The sequence below is a fragment of the Myodes glareolus genome, chromosome 3 (assembly GCF_982192425.1).
Source record: "Myodes glareolus chromosome 3, mMyoGla1.1, whole genome shotgun sequence".
NCBI classification, from domain to species: Eukaryota; Metazoa; Chordata; class Mammalia; order Rodentia; family Cricetidae; genus Myodes; species Myodes glareolus.
Genome location: NC_142028.1, coordinates 91,141,797 through 91,168,045, shown reverse-complemented (window position 1 = coordinate 91,168,045; position 26,249 = coordinate 91,141,797). Strand labels below are relative to the sequence as shown.

At 42.7% G+C, this 26,249-nt stretch overlaps 1 protein-coding gene and 1 long non-coding RNA gene across 6 annotated transcripts in view; one reads left to right on the top strand and one right to left on the bottom strand.

Moving 5' to 3' along the window:
• The window catches only part of Ube2u (ubiquitin conjugating enzyme E2 U), a 69,205-nt gene that overhangs the window by 29,585 nt on the left and 13,371 nt on the right, over positions 1 to 26,249 (top strand). The window contains exons 7-8 of the mRNA XM_048453154.3: positions 6,448 to 6,536; positions 15,229 to 15,310. Coding sequence (XP_048309111.3) covers positions 6,448 to 6,536; positions 15,229 to 15,310 — 171 coding nt within the window. The remainder of the gene's footprint in view (positions 1 to 6,447; positions 6,537 to 15,228; positions 15,311 to 26,249) is intronic.
• On the bottom strand, positions 135 to 22,199 carry LOC125412415 (uncharacterized). 5 transcript variants are annotated; one of them, XR_015737554.1, is made up of 8 exons: positions 21,983 to 22,199; positions 12,661 to 12,802; positions 11,995 to 12,260; positions 7,703 to 7,768; positions 5,264 to 5,700; positions 5,029 to 5,069; positions 600 to 2,270; positions 135 to 509 (listed from the first exon to the last, which is right to left on the bottom strand). It is a non-coding gene; the product is annotated as an uncharacterized LOC125412415 (long non-coding RNA). The 5 variants fall into 5 exon arrangements; XR_015737553.1 differs by having other exon boundaries at positions 5,029 to 5,700; XR_015000862.2 differs by lacking the exons at positions 135 to 509; positions 600 to 2,270 and having other exon boundaries at positions 4,825 to 5,069; positions 21,935 to 22,199.

The following is a 26,249-nucleotide window of genomic DNA, read 5'->3' as shown; positions in this document are numbered from 1 at the left end:
CCAGTGGATGCTGAAATCACAGGGAGTACCAAACTCTGTGTGTTTGTATGTGTGCCTGTTTGTGTGCAGGTGACACCTCCATACATCCGTGTTAATCCCTTGTTTTGTTGCTATAACAAAATACCTCACAAAAATAACTTAAAGAAGGGTTTATTCGGGCTCACAGTTGGAAGGTGGGAAGTCCTGGTGGCAGCTGGTCACACTGCAGTCAAGAAGAAGAGAGCAATGCGTGTTGCTGCTTGACTCTTCCTTTCCTTTTAAAGATGCTTTGGGGCGTGGAGCTAGAGAGATGGCTCATCAGTTTAGGACACTTGTTGCTTTTGCAGAGGAACTGGGTATCATACCAAGGGTGTGACTAATCACAGAGAACTAAAATTGCAGAGAGCAAACCTGTGGGAAAGGAGTGGGCTACTACAAATTATTTTTCACAGATAATATGATTATCTCCATAGTTAAATCCAATTAAGTATAGAAAGCTTGAAAACTGGCAAGTGAATATAGCGAAGACCCTATGGACAAAAGGAATATTTTAAATATATATATATATATTATATTAAATATATATATATGGGAAAATAAAGGTCTTTGAGACAACTCACCATCTTCTTGTCTCAGCCTCCCCAATACTGAGGTTCTAGAGGTGTGCTGCCAGCAAAAAAAGGTTTACATGTCATTGTAATAGTGTCACAATGTAAAAAAAAAAAGATACATAACACACCTATAAGTAAGTCCACAAAATATTTCTGAGATAAAAGCTAAAGGACATAAGGAGGAGAAACACCCACTACTTGTTGCTTAAAGAGTGCCATATTATTATATTCATTGTTTATTCCCAGTGTGCATAATCCTATTTAAGAACTGGGTGAATTGTGTTCCCCCAGAACCTTATAAGCTACTTCTAGCGCTTGCCTAGGGTTGTAAAAGGACGGACAGTAGCAAGGCAGTTGAGACAACAAAAAAGGCTGACCTGTGATATCAGCAGTGCTGTGCTAGAATGTTGTGATGAGACTGACTCTGATTCAGTTTTGTTCGTGTATGCATGAGTGCACACATCTGTGTGTGTGTTTGTGTGTGTGTGTATGTGTGTGTGTGTGTGTGCGCACGCGTGCACTCATGTGGTAGCCAAAGGGCGACACTAGGCATCCTGAACATTGGATGGATTGCTCTATCCCTCTCTGTCTTACTAACTCAAGACAGGGCCCCTCACTGATCCTGGAACTTGCCGCTGACTACCCAGCAAGCCCTAGCTGTCTTGCTCTCCTACACCTGCAACCATGTGGGGGCTGCAGGTTCAAGCTGCCAGTCCAGCTTTTACATGGGTTCTGGGAACTGAACTCGGGTCCTCATGTGTGGCAAACATCCTTACCCAGATAGCCATCGCTCCAGTCCTGGTTCAATCATTGTCATTACAATTTCTGTTCCTATCCCTGAACTAAATGCCCTGGCCAGAAAGCCTGGGCTGTCAATCCTGCTCTCATTTCAAGATAGGTCTCCACATTATATGGAAAGAGCATCAAAGACAGGGGGGAGACAAACCCCAAGGCATCCCCTATGGCAGCCTTCACAGACAGCTATTTGACTGGGCCCAGACTGTGATGAGAAAGAAGAATATGGAATGCAAAGGAGAGAAAATCTGTAACTAGAAAATTTTGCACAGAAACAGAAGTATAATATTGTAAGAAATTCAAAATTTACAGGAAGTCTTAAGAGATTGTGGGGCTCTGGAGAGAAGAATGAGAGACTGGAAAAAGGAAGGGCGTGGCCAGCTGATGAAGAGTCAAGTTTGAGAGTGCTGAGACTTCATCCCCCAGAGTTAGATGACAAATACCACTCCCTGACATAAAGAGGAGAAGGCAAGGAAACAGCAAGGAGGCTGTCTAGGGCAAGCGGTGGGAAATGAGGAGATACTTTAGGAAGGAAGGCAGTTAAGGAGGCTGGTGACTCTGAGTGCTAATGAGGTGCTCAACTTGGCTCTTCTCATGCGTGCTTTCGGTGAATACTTATGACCCCCTGAGAAAAGTTCTTTCTCTTTCAGCAACGAGGAAACAAGGGGAGGAAGGTTCCATAGCTCACCCCATCACACGGTCAATAAGAAACTGAGCCAGAGAGTTTGCCCTGCTAATTCCAGCCCCTGTAGTCTTAACCATGATGCTAAGAACTAGTTGGTGCTGTAGGAGACATTTCTAACCAGTCAAAGTTCCATAAAACAGCATCACCGTTATTTTCTTCTTCCAGGCAGGAAGTCTGCTTTTTCCCCTTGCTGGAAAATTCTAGAAAAAAAAAATTGTACATTTTAAATTGCTTACAGTTTAAACAGCAGGATGAATCTTTTGCCTTTTTGCTATATCCCCTGGAAGAAGACTTAGATCTTTATCCAATGTATCCAGGCTCAGCATACCCCATGCCCAGGGGTTACCCAATAGCCATTTAGGCCATTACGGGCTGCTGCCGTACTAATCTATATCACTTCATATTTTCACGTAGGCATCTGTCAACTCACATCAAGACAGGAAGAGTGAGTGCAAGGCAATAAAATAGTGTAAGACACAGAGAGACTGTTCTCATTCACAGCGCTTTATTATAGTGTGCTGTCATAATTGTTCTGTTTCTGATTACTTAGTTTTTAGATCTATTTATTAAATTTTATGCATGTAAATGTTTTGCCTGCATTCATGTATGGGTACCATGTGTGTGTGTGGTGACTCCAGGAGTCAGAAGGCATCGTACCCCCCTGGAACTGGAGCTAAAGATGGCTGAGAGGCACCGTGTAGGGCTCGGAATGGTACCCAAGTCCTCTCTGAAAGAGCAACAAGTGCTGAGCCATCTCTCTAGCTCCACGTCCCAAGGCGTCTTTTAAAAGGAAAGGGAGAGCCAAGCAGCAACGTGCATTGCTCTCTTCTTCTTGACTGCAATGTGACCAGCTGCCACCAGGACTTCCCACCTTCCAACTGTGATCCTGAATAAACCCTTCCTTAAGTTGTTTTTGTGAGGTATTTTGTTATAGCAACAAAACAAGGGATTAGTACGGATGCATAGGGGGAGACACACGCGCACACACACAGTTTGGTACTCCCTGTGATTTCAGCATCCACTGAGGGTCTTGGAATTCTCTCACTGCCTGTGGATAAGCAGGGGCTACTGTGTTTGGCAGTCTGTGGGACACATGTTTTCCCACATCACCCTCTGCAAAAAATGCCCTGCTCCCTAGTCCACAGGGGAGTTCCTGCCCTGCCTTTAGAAATGACCTCCAGCCTGGGCTCCTCCTGAGAGCAGGCCTCTAGGTCCCCTTTCCATGTGCTGTCAAGGAGGCTGTTTTTCCTCCACATTGCCTAGGCTCCGTGGGCTTACATCTGCCTTTGTGTCTGTGCAACTCAACAACAGCTGGTCACAGCTCAACTAAGCACCAGACTGCACCCTTACTGGCTCCCTTTAAGCTGGTGTCTACTCGTCCTCTTCCAACCACTGGTTTAGGGATTGTTTTCCTTAATGGCTTCATCTGTTAATCTGTCTCTGTCTCTCTCTTGTTTTTTTTTTTCCATTCCCAATTTCACCCTCAGACCCCCTAAAGGTCATTCTGGTTTCTTGGTCATATCATCTCGTGAGTCAGTCTCTAAATTACACTCATATTTTACTTCAGTCCCACGTAATGCTGTCTGTTACTAGAGACCTAGTCTTCTGGGCTTCAGGAAAGTTTTGACCCAACAAGCCTTCATCTGTCATGCGTCAGGTGACTGGCTAATCTCATCTTTCTTCAGCATTATCATGGTTTCGTCTGTACCTGCTCCTAACCTTTGCTCCCACCCCCATTAAGTCTCGGGTAGCCTGTACCTCTATCACTTCGTTTCCTAACTGAGCCTACATTTAGTCTTATGGAATTTACCTTGTGTGAGATCCCTGAGGAAACCATTGTTCAAGCCCCAGCTCCTTCTTTACTTTCCTGTTTCGGAACCACTGATGGCCCTCAGTCCTGATGAACCATGTCGGTAAGCCAGTTCTGAGCCCTCTCTGCCTGTATGTGAAGATCCTGTACCACCAAGCTTCACTCATTGGAACAGCCTTTGGCTGCTCTCAATCTGAACTCTCCACTGAGCTCAGCTGCCTCAGCCTTGTCTTCCCTTCCCCCAAGACGCTCTGTGTGTACATGCAGGCACACCATAACCGAGTCCCGAACATGGCTGAGTCTGTCCCCGAGCCTAGGATGCCTCCTCCCTTTCCACAGACATGTGTCTCAAACGACTCCCTGATGACCGCCAAACAAAAGCTTTACTGTCTTCCTCTAAATTCTTTTGCCTATCGCCACTTCTAAAGAAGGACAGTCAATATATTATGCTATCTAAATCAACACCTTATTATGGGACTAGAGAAAGCTGTTCTCTTCTCTCTGTCAGGATTATGTCTTATATCAACAGAATAACCCAACTTGACTGTCCAGTATGATTTTTAAAATTTGTGTTTTCTCCTTTTTCATCATCAGCGATGATATTCAGTATGCTGCTGATCTTGATGGGAGCTACAGACATATTGTTATACCATTTATCTCCTTCTTAGTTTGGTAGTCTAACTAATTAATTTTAAACATAGTGACTATAATTTTAAGGAACTGTTTCCTCTATGTAAACATAGAGGAATGCAAACCTTTAAGATATTCTGCTTTGTGTATTCAAGCTAACCCCTGTTATACCTTTTAGGGTAATATTTTTAATTATTCTGAAAAAAAGAAAAGCAATCCCCAAAGGGCTAACAGTTTGAAACTGAACAGGACCCCCCCTACAAAGGGAGAGGGTCATAGGTCATCCTCAAACAGACAAAAGACAATGGAGACGATTGTGCCTAAAGATGGTATTTTTTTTTTTTTTCATGAGACAGTGTGTTGACAGTTTCCTTCCTCTTGGGTCATTGTCGTCTGTTAAATGATCTGTGACAGCAAATTGATCTCAAGATTTTCATGCAAGAGATACAAGGCAGCCTTTCATTTTGTTGCCCTCTCTGCAAAACGCGGAAACATTTCGGGGGGCAAATTCGTGTTACCTTAGCATATTGTTCGGCTGTGTGAAACTTGGCAGGCTGTGCTGGAAGCAATAAGAGCAAGGGTTAATTTATCTTCACCACGTTTCAGACGTCTACTTATGTATGATTGGAAAAGTAATAACACATTTGAAAAATGTTAGTCTTAAAATTAGGTGTCATAAACTGCTAAATAAATGGATGCACTGATCCATTTAAATATTGCCCCATTAATTTCAGAATTGAGTCAAATACTTACCTTAAGGAACTTACAGTTGACCCCTAAAAATTAATACTAATATTTTTTGACTGAAAATGTTTCTTTTTCCAGAGAATTAAAAATTAAATTAAAGATCAGATATAAGGGATATTACACCTGATGTTTAAGCATCTTCTTACACCGGTTAGCTGGTGACTTCACATGGCTGAATGTTATCTCAAAGTAATGTCTTATTTACAGAGCTATAAATTGCTGTGCTCAACAAGTTCGTAGTAAAAATGCATGCAGATGCAGCGACTTAGGAAGTGGCCTCCAGTTGCCACTTACTGCTTTACTAGAATCTTCTCTCTCCTGTAAGGGCATAAGGACACCAATAGATAGAGAAATGTTCGGGTGAGGGATGAAGAAAGAGGGAGCTTCCATGTGGCTAGGATTCTGTGTAAAAGTCGGTCTACATTCTGATGCCTTTATTCTCCCTATGAAGAAGAAATAGAAACAATCATACTAAATGGCATTGGTACAACGATTAAGAAAACTTTACTGTAGAGTGAAGAAAATTACAAATATAATGCTTCCCTTAAAGATCCTTTGAGATACTGGCGTTAGTCTTTTTACAGTACAGATAAATATGCACATAGGTGGGCGTTTCTACTCATTACTGAAAAATTAGACAGTTTGTCCTTTTCTGTGATTTTACGTGTCAGTGGCGAATGTGTTTTATTCATCTATCCAATGGGTAATTCTTAGAGAGGTATGTCCAAAGCCCCACCTGATGGCACACGCCTGTAATCCCAGCACACAGAGACTGAAGCAGGAAGATTGTGAGTTTCAGGCCAGTCTGGGGTACATAGAGGGCAAGACTTGCCAGGGACACACATAACTGGTCTGAAAAGAACGGAAAAAGAAGAAAGAAAAGAAGGAAGGAAGGAAGGGAGGGAGGGAGGGAGGAAGGGAGGGAGGAAAAGAGGAAAGGAGGAAAGGGGAGGGGAGGGGAGGGGAGGAGAGGAGAGGAAAGGAAAAAGGAAAGGAAAAAGGAAAGGAAAGGAAAGGAAAGGAAAGGAAAGGAAAGGAAAGGAAAGGAAAGGAAAGGAAAGGAAAGGAAAGGAAAGAAGAGAGTATCGTAATTTTCAAATCAGTCTCGTTTGATATGATTGTTAGCTGAATGGTGTGCTCTGATAATTTTAAAAACAACTTTACAAATTATGTTTTGTTTGTATTTTCAGAGTAATTAAGACAATCTCATTTAATGATTACTACAAGACATGGTCTACGATAGCCACGTCACAAACAGCAGAACAATCTAGAAATCCATGTAAGCAGATCTAACCTTCTTCTGTGTCCTTCTAATATCATTAACCTGTGGATCGTCCTGATTGTCTTACTTTTAAAGACTAGTTGACACGTCTCGGCTATGCAAGGGCAATAAGCTGTTTCTGGCTCTCTGTGCTCTACTAGTCACTCAACAACTGTTAATTTGGTGCCTCATTTGTGTAGAGCCCTGACCTGAGTCCCCTTAAAAGCCAGAAGGAGAGTAGGCAATTGATGGAGTTCTTAATCTTTTGAGGTTTACTTAACTGCCTTTGCCCAAGAAAGGAGAGTTCACAGCAGGGTGGACGTCTTCTTCAAAGATAGTTATCCCCTATCTTTGAAGCATATAAAAGCTTCAGAGGTCAGAGCATGCATGGAGAGCAAATGCGGGTGGAAGAAGTGAGAGCCCAGGGAGGGCAGTTCGGTTACATCCCTGTAAGGAAGCATTGTCTGGGGACCACAAAAACAGAATGTGAGAGCCGGACAACTGGTTCCATTTAACTGGACTTTCAGAGTATATGTCTTTATTTCCCTCCAAGTAGGCTATCCAGGCCCCACACACTTCAGTGAAAATGTGGCTTTGCCCCGGCCATCCTGTCAAAGCGGCATGGGCCTCCTGAAGTTAGAAGGGACCGCGGAGCCCGGAGTCTGCAATGACGCTCTGAAGTGCCTTTCTCTTCTAGCTGTTGCTGCCTGTGCTCTCGTTCATGTCCATGCTGCCCTGCGTCCGCAAGTTGTATTCTTTTTTCTTAGGTATTCTGCCTCTTTTCCCAGTGATGCCCTTGTCTCTACCCTTCTCCCCATTGCCCCGAAAGGCATCTCTCGCTGCCTTCCTCTTCATTAGACAGTGATGCCCAAACCACACCTCTAGCCAGACCCTCTTCTGCACCCACGGGCACATGTGCAGCCAGGTCCTGAGCCCCCTCACCTACACATGGTGCAGGCATTCCATTCAGACATCCTGAGTCTGGTTCTCTCTGGAGCTCCCAAACCTGTCCCTGCTTCCTTCTCTGTCTTAGGTACTGGGAGTTCATTATTTCTTCATTTTCTTCTGCCTAATAATCCTTAGAACAACCTTATGCCTTTCAATTTTTTGTATTCTTGATTTATCTCTTGTAATGTTATAATGCTAATATATATTATGTATATAATATATATAATATAACTCACCTCTGCCCTCATGGTAACTGCTTTAATTTTGATTCTCACTGGGCATCATGTCATTGCAATTGTTTCCTAAACATAGCAAAAAAAAGTTATATTTATTTTTCAGACATAAGATAAGGCAAAAGTACTATTAAGTTTAACAAATATAAAACCAAGTAAGCTAGACAATGTTTATGAAATCACATGCTCTATCAGGAAGTTGGTTATTGATTATTTTGTGATTATATATAATCATCCCCACTCACACATGAGTGATTGAAAAAAAATCATTCAAAGGGTATTATGATACACAGATTTTAGCAATACTGTTAGTTCAGAGAATTTTATTGCTGATATCAGAGTTCACAAGTGTTTAATTTCAAAGTTTGGTGGCCAGATGCACCTTAGGCAGTCGGTATGTTTCAAGTGCCATGAATGGAGTATAGGGGACAATAAACATTTATTGTGAAAACATGATGTTGAAAGATACTAACTTCAGGGACCAGGGGCTAAGAGGCAAATTCCTTCAAAACCCAACCACCCCCAAAAAAAGGTTTCTGATTTTTTTTTCAGGATAGTAATATGTAAATGTATGGGGGGGGGGCTCTCAGAAACTTAACTCCGAGGCAAAAGATGCAATAATGTGCCAAAATTTGAGAGAGTTTGGGAACAATTGCCTCTTAATAAAAAGGGATTTTAAAATGGAAGAAAATCATGGTGATTTCCTGATAGCTGTTCCTCCCTCAAAGGTGTTTGACTCCAACTTGTTGGGTTTTGTTGTTTCTACATCTGTCTGTCACTAAACCAGCCTAGTTCTCCGTAGCCCAGAAGTATTCCTAGGACTTTGAGTCTAACACCGGATGGCAGATTTCACAATCCCACCGCCCCTCCTTCCCCTGGAATCGCTCTCAAAATGTTCCAAGAGCCTGCCTTCAAAAATAGCCAGCACCTAATTTTCAAAAGCAAATGCAAACCTGACAGATGCTGCTGGCCTTGTTGCCTTTTGATAGTTCAGCTGGATAGGAGTCAACACTGGCTTTTTTTAATGGCCTCATTTCCTTGCAGTAATGAAGATAAAGCTTTAGGCTGTAGCCTGCTCCTCCAATGACTCAGAAGCGCAAAGGAAACCAACTAACTTCAGCTACACGTCTATAGTCTTGTCACTGCTGAGGCTATGAATGGCCCATGCATATTTTAAGAGATTTGTATTTTGTGAGTAGGAGGTAGTTGTATTTTGATTTGGCTATTAACACTTTTTCATATTTTTGAGCCAAAAAGCTATGTCTAGATTTTAATGCCATAACCGTCAGGAGTGTATTCGTTCACGATGTAGAGTGTGGCTGTATATGCTATGCTTCTAACCACGCTCGTTCATCATCCCTTTATTTATTCAACCAATATTTATTTATGGAATACCTTAATATATGTAACAAATAGCCATACATCTATCTGCCCGAGGGACTAGACATGATTCTAACCATTTGTTCTTCAGATGAGAAAACGAGACTAGGAGACACGGGGTAATTTAGCTAGTGTCATCCACATGCGAGAAAATATCACATATTCGTCAGTCTGTTGCTGTCCTTGGCCCAGCTGCCTTGTTTGTAAAAATGAGAGCAGTCACAACACAGTGACATCATAGGGTGGAAGAGCTTAGAGCGTGTGCCTAGAGAACAGCCGTCAGCACACACGCCCCTCCTCAGTTATTAGCACTGTGGTCCAAAGCCTTGGATTAGACCTCTGGCTCTGCATTTCCTTCCTATGATATATCTGCCTTTATAGCATGACAATGTGTTATCCCAGCAGAGTGTGAGATTTACATTCCAATGCTGAAGGACAAGCAGCGTTTCTGAGATGCACGTCATTTTCATTCACAGTCATAGGAAATCATACAGAGAAAAGTACCCGCGACCCCGCTGTTCTCTGCCCATCACTATAAAATGTCAAATCAGGGGTTTGGCAGAGAGAAAAGCCATGCATATGGTTGTAGGAACAGCTCTTTAACGACAGAATATGATCCCCATACGGAAATGCTTACGTTCCAGGAAAAGAATTCCTGAGAGCACCACGCTGTGCGGCGCTGAGTGGAGGCTCCCTGGTGCTTGTTTGCTGTCAGCAGGCAAACCAAACAGCCTCCGGCATCAGGGGGGGTGCTTGCTTTCACCCCAGGAGACTCTCAGCCTTTTAGGCTTCCCAAGGCTCTTCCTTCCTTGCGAGAAGCAGCGTGCCTGCTTCCAGAGCCCTGCCGGCCGCACAGCCTTTGCTGCTCATTAGAGCCACCTGCGGAGCCTGTAAAAATTCCAACATAAAAAGCACACCCAGGCCAGTTCCACCGGGGCTGGCAGGAGGACTGGGTAGTGGGAGTTTTGAAAGCTCCCTGGGCAACCGTAACACACAGCCACAGGTGGGGACAGCATGATGTCAGAAGTCAGCCACTCCTTAGCCCAATGCTGGTTTTGCAACACATGGGTAAGAAAATTCAAACGAATGGTTTGCCTAGTTGAACGCCATCTTTCATTCCTGTTAATGAGCAAAGGATATTCGCCCTGCTTTTAGGTGCTCTGGGGTTGGGTGAGATATTATGTCTGTCAAGGAAACCCACTAAATGCAAGCCGGTGCCATGTTTTCTGGATGTGAGAGTTCCTCCAGAGAAGATGAGCAACTTCGAAGTCACCTTCTGCTTGTGCAGGAAAAGCGGCACATCATTGCCAGTGGCAGGAGAACAACTGGGCACACAACAACCTGAATTCTCCTAGGTTTTTAGAGACCTCAGCTCAGACCAAACCAGGATTCCTGACTTCAATGCCAAAGATGAGGCAAAGTTGGAAAAAAAAAAAAAGTTAAAAATATTTTGGTATAGATTTAAGCAAGAAAGTTAAGAGACAGGCACTCAGAAGGAAAGATACACCCAAGGGGATTATATGTTTCTCTAGAGAAAGTAGAGAAAATAAGGCCTGGGCTTCTCACAGGAGAGTAGTAATCCATTGTCTCACTGTTATCCATAGGGACCGTTTTGGTGACTGTCAAGTTATCTTTCAAAGGGTCGCTCTGAGATTTCTGCCCTCTCTTGTTCGCATTTGGTAAACGAGATTATAGAATGGTTCTGGAGGTGTCTTGGATGAAACTATAATCTGATAAGGGGAAACCAGAAGCCTCTAGGGTTGCACAGGACTTTAGTATGTGTGTGTCCTTTCACTGCAAATGGGTTTCTGTGAGATTCCTAGAAAATTGCAGGTTTACATCTGGGAAGGGAGAAAGGCCGGAAGCGGTTGTTAATTGTGCGTTCTTGCTTTCCTGCTTGCTAGGGGCTTTAGTGGATTCCGAGGAGAAGAATATTTCTCTCTTTTCATGCCCCCCTAAATTTTCCCTACCTCTTTTGAAAATTATTTTTATTTTTTTATTTTATTTAAAAAACAAAACAAAAACAGACTATCTTTTTTTTTAATTATTTTACCTACCAATCCCAGTTCCCATTCTCTTCCCTACTCCCATTCCCTCCACCTTCCCCCCAACTCCAACTTCCAAGTTAAGAAGCCAAAGGAGCCTACCCTACCTCAGGCATAGCAAAACCAAGAGCTGACTTGTGAGCATGCAGGCTTGCTAGAACCCGAAGAGACCTAAAGGGTACTCCTGCCTTTCCCTTGGTGACTTCAAAATAAAACAAAACACACACACACACAAATCACATAGAGAAAGTATCTGTATCAGCAAAATTTTTTCAGACCATAAGCCAGCTTTTTAGGCTCACATGAACCCACATTGTCCCAACATTGACTATCTAGGTGTGTCTTTGTAAGCCGTTCTGTGAACTCGTGAAGACTTTGTTACACTGTTACTAAAAAATAAGATTGTAATTTTTTATATATACATTTCAGAAACCATATAGATGTGTTTTGTGAACAGGCTATACGGCTGGCAATAAATTTCTGACTCTTGCTTAATAAAATTAAATGGTTTGATTACTTTTAAAAAAATAAATCACTGTCTCTTTCTGTCCTGTCTCATTATGGAGAAAAAAAAAATGAGTCGGGAGGCACAAGGTCCTAAGTTCTGTCCCCACTGCTGCAGGAACAAACAAACTCCAGGCCAGAAGCAACACTGCAATTTTCAAGAGAAAGAATGACATTATGAAAGCCGTGGAAGGAACCATTTTCTGCCATGACTTATGAAACCATCCCACAAGCAGGAGATGTGAGGGAGGGATTTCACCCTCTAGAACTGGGGCCTGCTCCTTTGTCCCTTTCCTCTAATCAGCATCGCTCCTTGAACATGTCCATCCTAACAGTTGACTGTCTTAGAGACCAGAAGATACGTACTGTAGGTAAGCAGTCTAAGGAGTTGACAAGCGGATGGTAGAAGACAGATGAGCAGAAAAGAAGTCATAGAGGTCAAATATGAGAAGCCTTCAAGGTCTGGAAGCAGAACTGTAGTGTTTTCACCTCGGAGACGGAAGCAGGGAAGCAGGAGTCAACGGAACACTTGAATGCGCCGCTCGGTGAGGTGGCCTGGCCGCTCTGGATTTGTAATACATAAGGTGGGGACCGCCTGCCATACAGCTTCACATCCATAAGGCAGGAAAGACCTTTCAGAAAAGTAAAGAAAAATACAAATCTTTTAGTAGAAACTTAGCAAAATCTTTAATTTTGTCCATGCAAATGGAAGATTGTTGCTAAGACGACACTGGAACATCGCTAGTCTGTCGGGTCAAATGGTATAACGGCTCTCCTCCATACCGACTCTACATCCCCACCGCCTATAGTAAGAATCCCAGGGGCTGGTAAGATGGCTCAGAGGTTAAAAGCACTGGCTGCTCTTCCAGAGAGCCTAAGTTCAAGTCCCAGCAACTACATGGTGGCTCACAACCATCTGTAATTAGATCTGGTGCCCTCTTCTGGTCTGCAGGCATACATGCTGGTGAAACACTGTATATATAATAAATTAATTAATTAAAAAAAAGTATTCCAGTTACATGAGCCACTCACCTAAAGGAAAGACAATTCTTCACTAAGAACTCAAGGGAGCTGAGATTTGCTTCTTCAGTGGAACGGACGCTCTACTGAAATACTAGCAAGAGGAGTCTAATGGGGCCTGGAAGGCAGCGTGGCTCTGTATGCTCCTGTAGAACTGAGGAAGAGAAAGGGTAGAGTCTTTCTAGAAATGTTGTTGGTGAAAAATAACTTCATTTAACAAGGAGAAAATTTTTTTATCTAAAGCAAATAGTGTTACATTACAAAGAAAAAGTAAATCCTTGGTCAGGCATGGTGTTGTACACCTTTAGCACCAGTGCCCAGGAGGCAGAGGCAGGCAGATCTACTTGCGTTTGAGGCTGGCCTGGTCTACAGAGCGAGTTCCAGAACAGTCAGGGCTACACAGAGAAACGCTGCCAAAAGAAAGCATAAACCAGCGATATGCTAGAGATTCCAAATAACAGTAAGACTAGAAGGCAGGGTGGTTCAACTACAAACTCAAAAGAGGAGAGGAGGGAAAGGGAGGGGAGGGGAAGGGAGGGATGGGAAGTAGGGAGAGGGGAGGAGCCCGTGTGGATCTGTGATGTAGGTTAAGAGTACAGTTTTCAGTACAGTTTATGCAAATTTGATTGGCGGCAGAAAGCTTGTGACTAACCACAAACTTGTGAGTCAGTAAGGCAACATGATTTGAAACTATTCTAATGAAGACGTGAGCTAGGTTGACAGAAACGCAGCACACAGCCGGCAAGTACACTTGCACCTGTACCAGTCAAACAAAATAAAAAGCCTGCTGTTCGGGAATGCTAGGGATGGAAGCCCAGGGCTCTGCCACTGAAATGAATTCTCTGTCGTGGACATAAAGGGATTTTTGGGTTGTTTGAGTTTTATATAATTGCATGTGTCTGCTAGTAGAAGCCAGAGGTGTTCGATTCCCTGGAGTTGAACTATAGGTAGTTGTGAGCTCCACGTAGTGAGACTTGAACCCGGATCCCTGGAAGAACAGCAAGTGTTTGGGGTTTTGTTGGTTGTTGTTGTTGTTGTTGTTGTTGTTTGCTTGTTTTTTTTTTCTCCTGGTTTTTTGAAACAGGGTTTCTTTGTGTTGCTTTGGAGTCTGTCCTAGAACTTGCTCTGTAGACCAGACTGGCCTAGAACTCACAGAGATCCGCCTGCCTCTGCCTCTTGAGTGCTGGGATTAAAGGCATGTGCCACCCCTGCCTAGCCAGCAAGTGCTCTTAACCCCAAATTCCTTTCTCCAGCTTCTGGAGATAAATTTTTAATAGGAATATCAACTAAGGTTCTCACGAGAACAGTGAAGATGATTTTCTCTAGAAAAACCAAGTTCTAAGAAAACATTGAAGGAGCCAAGGCTTCCTTAAGATCTGCTCACTCCTTGGGAGAGGGATGAACTTGACTGACATGGATCCAGAAAGATGAACTGTACCAGAGGCAACTCCCAATGCTCAGATTAAGAGAGGCCACGGTGGTCCTTGTCATCAGCCTGGGGAAGGGGCAGTGTCATGGTAACATGGCCCAAGGATTCCCTTGGGGCCAGCAGGACCACCTGTTTGAGACTCTGGCTCTGTGAAAGATCCAGATCTGAAATGTCCCTGGAATGTAGGTGTCCAGCAGAATCTTTCCTTGGAGTGTATAGGCTCCGGAAGCAAAACAAAGTAACAGTTCTCAAAATAGAAATGAAAACATTGTAACTTCCAATCCCAAGATTCAGTTTTTCACTTCAAGCACTGAATTAGAAATTCATTAAGCTATTAAGGTCCATGATTTTCATGAGTTATCTTAATACTTTATTTCTATTACCAAAATACAAAGTTTCTGCAAGTTTAAAGACGAAATTGGCTTTTATTAGTGAATCATGAATTGGGTATCAGTTTAACTAAGGGATAGGAGATCTTGGGTCCTGTAGGAACCAGGAAACAACCAGATCAGTTTTCTCATGCGGGAACAGCAGAGGGGACTGCCAAACCTGACTGGGGCCTTCCTGTTGGTTAGTGTAATCTGCTTTGTTTAGGGACTCTGTTGCTTGCTTTAAGCAGCACTGTGAGAAAAAAAAAAGGGGGGGGGGGAAACTCCATCTTTTTTGTTTTTCTTTCCAAGACTGGATTTCTTTGTGTAGCCTTAGCTGTACTAGAACTCACTCTGTAAACCAGGTGGGCCTCAAACTCAGAGATCCCTCTGCTTCTGCCTCCCTAGTGCTGGGATTAAAGGTGTGTGCCACCACCCAGCTTGAGGAACTCCATCATGCAGTGGTATTGGGGCCTAGTGCAGGACTTCAGTCCAAAGCAATGATCTACCATAAATTTTATTTAACTGCATAAATGATATATAAACAAATGTCATTATAATGAAAACAATTTCTAAGTCACAATCTACTTATTTCAAACAATATTGAGTATTACATAGAACCAATAAAAAGAAAACATTTGCAAAGTCTTCAAGCATTGTAACATGAACTATACAGAGTGTGCAATTGCAACATATCAACTTAATGGAAAGTGAGGTACTTTCGACTTTGAACTATATTAAAGAGTGTATATGAATATTTCTTTTTTAATCATCTTATTTCAGTTGTTGGAGATCCAAAATTCATGGGACAGTACTACAAATGGAAGCAACAAAATCGACAGCATCATAAACAATGGAAGTTGAAGTAAGATGTTGCACGTGCTTTGAATGTGTGATGGCATTGACCTTGAGTGTTGGTGATTCTGTTCTCTACTATCTATTGATCCATTGGCAGAAACCCTGGGAATGGCAGCCTATGCCTTTTCTAAGCATGAGAATAATCATAAGAAAGTATAATTTTCTTTCACAGGAACACAGGTAGGAAAGCTAGTAAGCAGAGACTGCACCTTTGTTTCCCGGTCACCCAGACCAAAAATAATCACATAGAAACTATTCATTACCACACTGCTTGGCCAATCACTTAGGCATACTGCCAGATAGCTCCTATATTTTAAACTAACCCATTTTCATTATTTTGTATTTTACCATGAGGCTCATGGTTTACAGGTAAGGTTCGGGGAGTGGGCGTATTTCTCCTTTGGCAGCTATATGGCATCTCCTTGGCTCCGCCTACTTTCTCCCAGCATTCTGTTTAGTTTTCCCACCTAGCTTCATTCTGCCCTGCCACAGGACTATAGAAGCTTTATTCATTAACAAAACACATTCACAGCATACAGAGGGGAATGCCACATCAAAAGCTGGCATCGTGGAGAGAGGACATGAGCCACCGAGGAGCAAGCTGATCCTCTTCAGAGTTAGTCATCGCCAGTTAGTCACCTCTTCATCTTTCTCATAGCTCTGACTTTGTTTTCCCAAAATTTCTCACTCAGGAGCCATGTATATACACACACATACATACATATATATATATACACATATATATATACACATACACATATATATATATACATGAATACATGTATATATGTATATATATGAAGAAAGATTATATATACATATAAAATCTTTATTCTTGTATAATTTAGATCATTCTATTGGAGGAGGATCTAGGAATAATGTGCTTGCCATGCATGTATGAAGACCAGAGTTCAGATCCCCAGTACCCATGTAAATGCCAGATAGGCCTGCTGTCCCTCCTGTAATCCCTATGCTCAGAAGTCAGAGACAGGGGATTCTGTCAAGCTGGGATACTTTTTACAAACCAAATTGGAGAGCTCTAGGTTAAGCAAGGAACCCTACCTAGTGGGACAATCAAGAAAGACATCAGATGTCAACCACTAGCCTCCATCCACATGTGCACAGCCACACATGTCAACACATAGGTTTACATGCACATACACACACCCACATGGGCACACACCAAATACAGCAAATAAGGGTGTACTCACTGTATAAAGTGATGGGTTTTTAATTTTTTCCATTCAAATATAACATATACTCAGGACATATTAAACACTCCCTTTCTCTCCCTGCCCATCTCTCTACTAAGGCCCCTTTCTCTTCCCAAACAAGTCTCCCTTCTGTTCTCTATCTGTGTGTGTGAGTCCCCCGAATTCCACATAGGAGAGGAAGCAGGTAAGTAGTCTGCTTTCTTCACAGTGTGTAGCAAATGTGCTGCCATGAGGCCTTGTAGCACCCAGATTCTTCATCTTGCATTTTAGCTCTTGTTGTCAGCAGCCAGTGTTCTGAGTTTTTCAGAGTGGAACACACGACCATTAAACATGCTCTATGTTATGAATTTGAATAAAAGGCAAAGAGGCTTTTCCCTCCTTTTTTTTTCCTACAAACTTTAACAACAACTTTTCTTTGGGCCAAAGCAAAGAAACATTTTTATATTGAGTTCCTGCTTTCAGCATAAATAACAGGCAGGAAAAAAATGTATCAAGCTGAATGTGAAGGGGTATAAACATGTTTTCTCTTGAAGGCCTGTGTCAAGTTTATTTTGCAGTTGAAAAATTTACTCAGAATCTAAGATGGTCATTACTTTGACCTGACTCCTTTTCCTGTCTCCTGTAATGGAGCTGTTCTGATTTACTTGTTTGTTCATTGGTTCATTATGTTGGCCAGAGTCTCCCAGAACCCCAAGATTTGGAAAAATGAGGCCCTTGTCAATTTCAACTTAGTCACTCACGTCTACATGTGGCTAAAATAGCTAAGCTGTTTGAGTGATAGAACACTTCAAAATACATTATTCTGAGTTTAGAGGTCGAGCTGTGCGCAGTGGCCCTGTCAGAAGAAAACGCTCACACCTTGTGCCATCTGGTGGCTGACGAGGATATGTGCAGATCAAAGGCCTTTGCTTCCGATAAATTGTGAAATTGAGTAGTGAGGAAAGAAACCACTTGGAATAAAGTTTTTATAAGATGTTTCACTTATGTGCCTTTTATAGTGGCATAAATATTTGTGTATGCAAACGAAGGCCAGCAGAGAAGAAACCTAAGGAGCAGTGAAGTATGAATTTCAGCTTCTTTCCAGATAACTACCAACAATTCTTAATGTTTATCAACATGTATGATATGAGATACAGTGCTCAATTGAGAGGCTCAAGTAGAAAATGCGAGGAATTGTATAGGTACGCCATAATCCTTTTATGTACCAGAGTTTGTTATTTCTTTTTCTTTTTCTTTTTTTTTTTTTTTTTGTCTCTTTGATTTTTGGTTTTTGATTTTTCAAGACAGGGTTTCTCTGTAGCTTTGGAGTCTGCCCTGGAACTAGCTCTTGTAGACCAGGTTGGCCTTGAACTCACAGAGATCTGCCTGCCTCTGCCTCCCGAGTGCTGGGATTAAAGGTGTGTGCCGCCGCCACCCAGCAGAGTTTGTTGTTTCTTTAAAGGTATATTGCTTATTTTTACACATGAGTGTGTATCTGTGTGTATATGTGTGTGTATGGGTGTGCATGTGTACATATGTGTAAGTCTCATCCCCTAGAGATGGAATTACAGATAATTGTAAGTTGCCCAATGTGCGTTCTGGAACCTGAACTGTTCTGAGAGAGCAGAAAGCTGTCTTAACTGTGGCACCATCTCTCCAGCCTCCCTTGTGGTGTTTTTGTTGGGTCTGTGTTAGCTGCTTTTCTTATTGTTGTGAACAAATGCCCAAGGAAAGAGTGTAAGAAAGGAAGGGTCTGCTTTGGCTCGCAGTGTGAGGGTATCTGCCACCGTGACAGGGAGGCACGAAGCAGGAAAGCAAGGTGGTGGTCACACTGTGTCCATAGCTGGGAAGCAAGAGATACGGGCACTGCGGCGTTCTTTTCTCATTTTTCTCAGTCCAGTATCCTCTCCTACGCATGGAGAAGCGCTACTCACAGTCAAGATGGCTCTTCCTTCCTCGGTCAAATCTCTCTGGAAATAAGATGTGTTCAGAAGTATCTTCATGGTGCTAAATTGAGTTAACAATTTAAAGTAGCCATAATGACAGGGTGAGTGGGTTTCAGAACTACTGGAGATTGAATCCAGGGCAGGGCACTACACTGTTAGATAAGCCCTCAACCACTGAGCTAAATACCCAGCCCCTGGTTTCTTGAGACAAGGTAGACTTTGAACTAACTTTGTAACCTGGGCTAAATTCAAACTTGCTATCCTCCTACCTCAACTTCTTGGGTGTGGGAATTACAAACATGAACCATTCATCTCTCTGTTTCTTTTACAATTTTTAAATGTCTATTTATTTATTACATATATGCTGTTCTGCCTACATGCCAGAAGAGAGCGCCAGACCTCATTATGAATGATTACGAGTCACCGTGTGGGTTCTGGGAATTGAACTCAGGACCTCTGGAAGAGCAGCCAGTGCTCTTAAGCTCTGAGCCATCTCTCCAGCCCTCATCTCTCTGTTTTAAATAAGTGTTTGAAAATATCTTCCTTACACTGATGTTTCCTGTTTAAAAAAACAAAACAGGGGTTTGGAGATGCGACTCAGTGGTAGAGCCCCTAGTTTAGCACATCTAAGAACATTAGCTTCATCCTCATTAATTATTCACTCATTAGATCATTAGAAAGAAAAAAGCAAATTGAGACTTTTATTTGCATTGTGTTTCCCTTCTCCTGTTGTTCCTCCTGCTCACTGCCCGTATCCGGCAGTACTTGATTCTTCCTTGGAGACCTGAGATTTCTTCCCCATCTGTGCCTTCCACCCGGAGTATCTCTCCCAGCAGAGTCTTTTTACCAGGACACTGACTTAAGTCTTGGCCTGAGTCAAAAGGTGGCCTTTGATGTTTGTGGTTAAGTACAGAGACCCTGGAACTGTTTAGTTATTGACTCTGGGACCTTGAGCATCATATCTGACTCCTTTTGCTTCATTTGTATCCATGCAATAGCACCTGCCTTCCAACGAGGTCTCGAGGATTCACTAATTCAATATGTGTAAATGTTTTTAATGCTGCCTAGCACACAGCCATGCCCGTAGGACTTGCCATTGTTCATTTTGCCTCTGCTCTGGCCCTTGTTCCTGTCACAGACAGAAAACCTTTCCTTGGAAAAAGCGGGGGAAGAGAAAGGCAGATCTTGGCTGGGGCTCTTGCCCTCTCAGAATGTGTCACCCTGGTCATAACACAACCATCCTTGCAAAGCTGTTTTGCATTGAGTTTCTTGAACGATACCACTTATTTAAAGTTTAGCACAGGAACATTCAAGAAACATTAGTTCCTGAGGAGTGGGGGAATATGGAAGTTTATAGCCCCCAGCTTTCCACAGAATGAAAATAATCTCTGGCAGAAATATGTAAAAAATGTAAATTTATCTCAAGTTAGAAAATAGCACGTAGCTGACCACATGTATCTAGTGCCATTGTGTCTGCAATTTGACTTCTCCACTCCACCTCTCTTCTGCCTGGCACAGCATTGCACAAGGGTGGCGTGGATCCAGCACACACTTCTCTGTGTGAAACGATCCTCTATGTGCTCTGAGGTCGCAAATCTCCAGTCCTCTCTTCTATAGTGTGCAGTTCCTGCCTCTGGGGAAGCACCCAGGAGAGGGGCATTGAAATAGTCTTACATTCTCTATGCTTCGTGGAATGGACAGCACACAGTAGGTACTCAGTTCACTGTTGAAAAAAATGCATGTGCATCTTGTCTCACCGTTTAATATTAGAATTAAGAGAAAATCAGTTTTAGAAAAAAAAAACTGAAATTGAAGACCCATGATGTAGAGACCATGGTTCTGTTTGGGGATTCTAGGGTAATGTCCATAAACCGGAATTGAAAACTGGAAATAGGAAAGTCATAAATAGTTTATGCAAATTCTAAACTCATGTATTTTGGTTTCTATTAATAGAAACTCATTATCATAATCAGCTACTAAATATTCACCAATCAATCATGCGATTGGGTGTTCATTTCTAAGGTTTTTTTTTTACACTGTTTTGACTGTCATTTGAATATTCATAAATGCCTTCTTCCTAAGACACGGGAAAGAAAATGGCTGTAACATCTGATGGGTGGTCTGAACTTATTTCCTCAGGAGAAATCGTGGACATATAAAACCAGAACAACATAACGAGATAACGAAGGCCGTTCTTTAGACACCCTTGCTTCATGACCAGTTGAAAGTGCCATGTGCTACAACAAATGATTATTTATCTGTATCCAGAGTCTAAGCTCTGAGAGTCAGCAAGGTATCTAAGTTATTAATTCTGGTGGAGTTTTATGTTCAGTAGGCAAAGAATCCTTTTTCTTTTTCTTTTCTTTTGGATTTTTGAGGCAGGGTTTCTCTAGCTTTGGAGCCTGTCCTGGAACTACCTCTTGGCCTCGAACTCACAGAGATCCACCTGGCTCTGCCTCCCAAATGCTGGGATTAAAGGTGTGCACCACCACCGCCCAGCTGACAAAGAATTCTTAAAGGAACATCGCTCCCGTGCACACACAGCAGATCGTCACAGTCTGAGTCTTGTGCTCCCCAAAGGTCATGTGTCCTACTTTTCCTGTCAACTTGACACAAGCTAGACTTACCTGGGAAGAGAAACATTAACTGGGGAAATGCCTCCCTCAGAGGGCCTGTAGGTAAGTCTGTGGAGCATTTTCTTGAGAGTTAACTGCTAGAGGAGAGTCCAGCCTATGGCGGTAAAGAAAACAGCTTAGCGCACCATGAGGCGCCAGCTCGGTAAGCAGGGTTCCTCTGCGGCTTCTGTTTCAGTTCCTATCCCCAGGTTCCTACCCCGAGTGAGCCAAATCAGCCCTCCCCTCCACAGGTTGTTTTGGGCTGCGGTGCTTTATCGCAGTGATAGAAAAGCAAACCAGTAGAGTGTGCTAAAGGGTTGGTCTGTGGTGCTAGCAGGGATTGGTGGGATCTTCAGGAGGTGGGGCCTCGTGAAGAAAGTCAGATCACTGGGGCATGCTTCTGGGGGGACAATGGGACTAAAACACCTCCTTCCTTTTGCTTTCTGACCACTATGGAGCAAGTAGCTTTATTTCACTATGATGTCCCCCTTCTCAAAGGTGCAAAGTGATAGGACCAAGAGACCGTGGACTGAAACCGTGATCTACAAAGAAATATTTGTGGGCTTTTCTTTGTTTGTTTGCTTGTTTTGTTTTGTTTCTTTCTTAAGTTGACAACCTTAGGTATTTTGTTCCGGTGATGGAAGCTAAGAGAGTCATATAGAGGGGACAGGAAGTAGCATGGCAGAATAGAATCTACTCACTAGGCATTTCCCCCCAATTCCCTTCCATCCCTGATGCTCTGCTGGGGCTGACAGGCAGGGCTGTAAGTTTAACACACGGAGATATATGTAAACATCCTGCATGGCCGCAGCTACCCAACCCCACAGCCCGTCACTCAGGCTGCCCCAGTGCACAGCCCCAAACCTAGGCTCCTCACCTCCACTTCCAGCTGGGTCACCACCTCTGGCGCTTTTCTCGAACTTACCAGTTTAAAAAGAATGAAGGCACAAAGACCAACCAGGCTGTGTCGATAAGCAAAAATCTCACTGGAAAGATGCGACAAGTATTTCCGACTTGCCTAGTAGCACCTACTTCCTGGAGATTTAAAGTCTCAGAAAGTGTCCACATCCTGTCTGCTCCCAGGCAGGAGCAGTCATGCCTGCCTTGAAGGGAGAGGGGTTGGCGTGTCCGTGAGCCTCAGCGTCAAGGTCGACTCTCACCCGGTCTAAATTTATTCTGTGGAGAAGGAGAAGGACACCTGTGTCCTTCAAATACTGTGTCATGTCAAATATCCATGTCAAACTTTCTTGTGTTTGTAGAGCACGCTCTGGACTCAGTTGTCCCGTATTTTGACTTACAAAGCTAGTGTGTATTATGTTTCCATCTGATTTTTAACCGGTTGTGGGTTTTTTTCATCTGGTTGTGTGTATTTAAACTCATAAAACACAAATAATCTTTCTCTTAGAATAGTGACTACCTTTTCTTCCAGTTACATAAACTCATTTAATGCATTTCCCATACTTTGGTGCTGTTCTTTCAGAGTGATTGGATTTAAACACCGTTCTTATAGGCTTACATAATTACATAGTAAATGTATTTTTAAGAAAATCCAGCCTTGTTATTCCCCAAAGATTAGACCTTTAGTGCCATCTTGTGTTTAAAGAGAGAATTGGCATCAACGTGGACAATTGTTCTTATATTAATACGAAAGAAAAACGTCCTTTTAAACAATGAGCTCTGCCAGGCATTGTGGCACACACACAGAGTTCCAGCACTCTGGAGGCGGGAGAGAAGAGGGTCAAGGGTTCGAAGCCAACATCAGCTACGTCATGAATCAGTTATCTGCTGTAAGGGACCAAGAGGTCGAGCACTTACCTAGCCTTCCTGAGGCCCTGGATTTGACCTGCAGTCCCCCAAACAAAGAACGGCAAAGAGGGTAATAAACCATTACTGCCAGGCCAGTACTTTCTCTCTCCTTAGATGCTGTCAGGGTTTCGGGACACCCTATTTCGCAATGCACACACTCAGCTCGAATCGTCTTTCCTGGTTTACTTCGAACACCTGATGGTGTTCAACATTCCTAATGCCTTCCATTTGCCCGTGAAACCGTCCAGGAAATTAGAAAGTAGCTGCACGTTATAAAACTGCAAAAAAGGGTAAAAATTAAAGTAAATAAGTACAGTGTAAGCTCTCTAAGGTTACACATTTCCTAACAGCTGAAATTGAGATTCTGGCATGCATTGCCTCAACCAGGCATCAAGGCAGGCACTGAGGGCCTGGGGCGGGGCTGGAGCTGGGAGAAGGTGTGATTCCAAGAGGTCAGGGCATAATCAGATCCCAGCTCTTTCTAGAACATCTTAGACCGGCTGTCTCTGGCACTTGAAACTGTTACCTCAGAAGAGGGTTGTGGCCCTTTCCTCCTCAGCGGCAAGCTCTCCTTTTTAAAAATCCATGTATCCAGTTCCTTAAACGTCTTTTAATGAATTCTTGGTTCTTTTCTCTTCCTCTTATGGAGGTAATCGATCTCACCAATTTACTGTGGCTTTGGGACTGTGGCAGAGACTTGGACCCTGACTTAATGATCAGGGTTGAGCCTGCTGCCCTCTGCTTCTCTAACGGGGTAGAGAAAATGCAGTAAATGCACATGGGACTCTTCTGTTTCTCTTCACTTCCGCTGGAAGTCTGAAGGGCTCAGGCCTGCTCTAGTCTCTCTCCTGCCTTCAGTCCCCCTTTCCCAACTCCTGGAAATGCAAGGAAAGAGGACTCTGTTCCCTTAAGCATATTAAATTATGTTTCAATAGGAGAATGAGAAGAGAAGAAATCTTATTAAAGCGTGTTACCTAAAGTTGGCTTGTTTGTGAAAGAACAAAATAATTTTATGATTCCCACTATGTGCATGAATCTACTTTTCAGGAGCTTGTTGCAATTCATAGTACTCTTGAAATTATGTAAGAATTTTTTAAATGAGCAAGCATTAAGGGTTTTTGTTTGACTTTTTCACTAGATAATTGTGGTATTTTACAACATCATAATTTAATTTGCATTTCTCTAGTAACAGCAAACATTTTGTTTTTATAATTTGGTGTGGAAGCACCACCTCATTAGCACAGGCTAACCTCGAGCCATCTGGAGCTAAACTTGCACTCTTGCTTCTCCTGTCTCTTCCCACGTGCCGGAACTATGGCACCACGTGCCGGAACTATGGCACCTGCCCCATGATAGAGCTGGATAACTCCAGGTGATCAAAGAAAGAGCAACGGGAACCCACGGAAAATGCACAAGCTTGGCATCCAGGTTCCACCCCTGGAGTAGCGCACCTCTGCAGTCCCAGGCCTCCTTTGGTGAGCCTGGAGGCAGAGACAGGAGAACTGCCCAGGTGTTTCCAGGACAGCTAATCTGGATGACACAGCACAGCCGTAAAAACAAGAGGAGCCCTTCCTCAACAAGGAGGAAGGTGAGCACCGCCGCCCAGAAGTTGACCTCTGACCTGTACACCCCCCACACTTACGCACATGCGTGGGTGATAAGTAACTTTAAATCAGATGTTCTCTAAGACAGAGGCTTCTTAAGAGGAAGAAAAGGGGTAAAATCAACTTTTAGAGTTTTCTGAAGTCATATTTACCATAAGGAAAATTAAATCCTAATATTTCTTTATGAAGTCATATTTACCATAAGGAAAATTAAATCCTAATATTTCTTTATGAAGTCATATTTACCATAAGGAAAATTAAATCCTAATATTTCTTTATAGCTCTTCACTGACACAGACCTGGGAATTATTTGTGTTCTTGTGGCCTTGAGCGGAGAGACCTCATGGCATTGGATGACTGGGCCTGTTCACACGAGCCTGTAATCCCAGAGCTTGAGAAGTGGAGGCAAGAAGATCAATGAGTTCAAAGTCATTCTCACCTACAGAAATTTTAAAAATAATCTGGGCTCCACCAACCAGACCCTGTCAGAGAGAGAATGAACATCAGGCGGACATAAGAGGCGTCTAGCCCCCAGTAAAAGACTGTCCTAAAACTGAAAAAAAAGGAAGAAAAAAAGAACTGACCAAGGAGGTTTCAAGATGATTCAAGGCACCAACTCACATAAGCACTTACTTAAAGAAAAGATAAAAAAAATTCAGAATCTGACTACTCAAAATTACAGTTTTTATCCTCCCATATCAAACAACTAGCTATGAATATAAGCAGGATTGTGACCCCTGCCAGAAGTCATTAACATTGATGACAGTATTCGTAGACAAGGACCTTCAAGCAGCAATGTTCATATCTGACAAACGGCCCACTCGGAATGAACTCAACACTTTTGGAGATTTTGGTTTTGTTGCCTAATGCTTTGCCTGGTCAAATTTTTTTAACCTTACTGATCTTTTGCTTATATGTTATGGTTCCTGATTTTGTGGGTTTATGGGTTTCCTGTGTGTGTGTGTGTGTGTGCTTCTCATGACTTTTCTTTGTTTCTGCTTTTTCCTCTCTTTATTTTGCTGTATTCGGTTTTGTTTTCTTATTTGCCTGCCTGTTTTCTAAAGAAAGAGGGAAAGAAAAAAAAGTCAGGCGGCGGTGGCGCACACCTTTAATCCCAGCACTCGAGAGGCAGAGGCAGGAGGATCTATCTCTGTGAATTCAAGGCCAGCCTGGTCTACTACAAGAGCTAGTTCCAGGACAGGTTTCAAAACTACAGCGAAATCCTGTCTCAAAAAACCAAACAAAAAAGGGGAGGCGGGTATGGAGTTGGACGGGTGGAACGGTGCGGAGGAGCAGGGAGGAGATGAGGGAGAGAAACCGTGGCTGGAATACATTGTGTGGGGGAAAATTTATTTTCAGTGAAAAGAAAACCTTGAAAATGAAGAAGACGTGCAAAAGAACAAAGATCATCTATAGATTAAAAATAAATCAGTATGGTAAAAATGCATACTGTATGGATACATATATACAAATTTTATATATGCTTATTCATTATATATTAAACTTTATCAATACACTAAAATTATATAAGTGTGTATATACAACTTAAAATTCCATTAAAATTAATATTTGCAAACACACCCACACACTCTTTTCTATAGGAAGAACAGAAAATACTCTTCAGTGAACTTGAAGGTGTAGCAGTCGGGCTCACTTCAGCAGTGCACAGTAAACCTGGAGCCAGACAGAAACAATTAGCAACGCCTGCACCGGGGTGACATAAGAATCATGATGTCTCCCATAGTTTCAGCATGGCACCTTCAAAAGGCCATCCACTCCTCA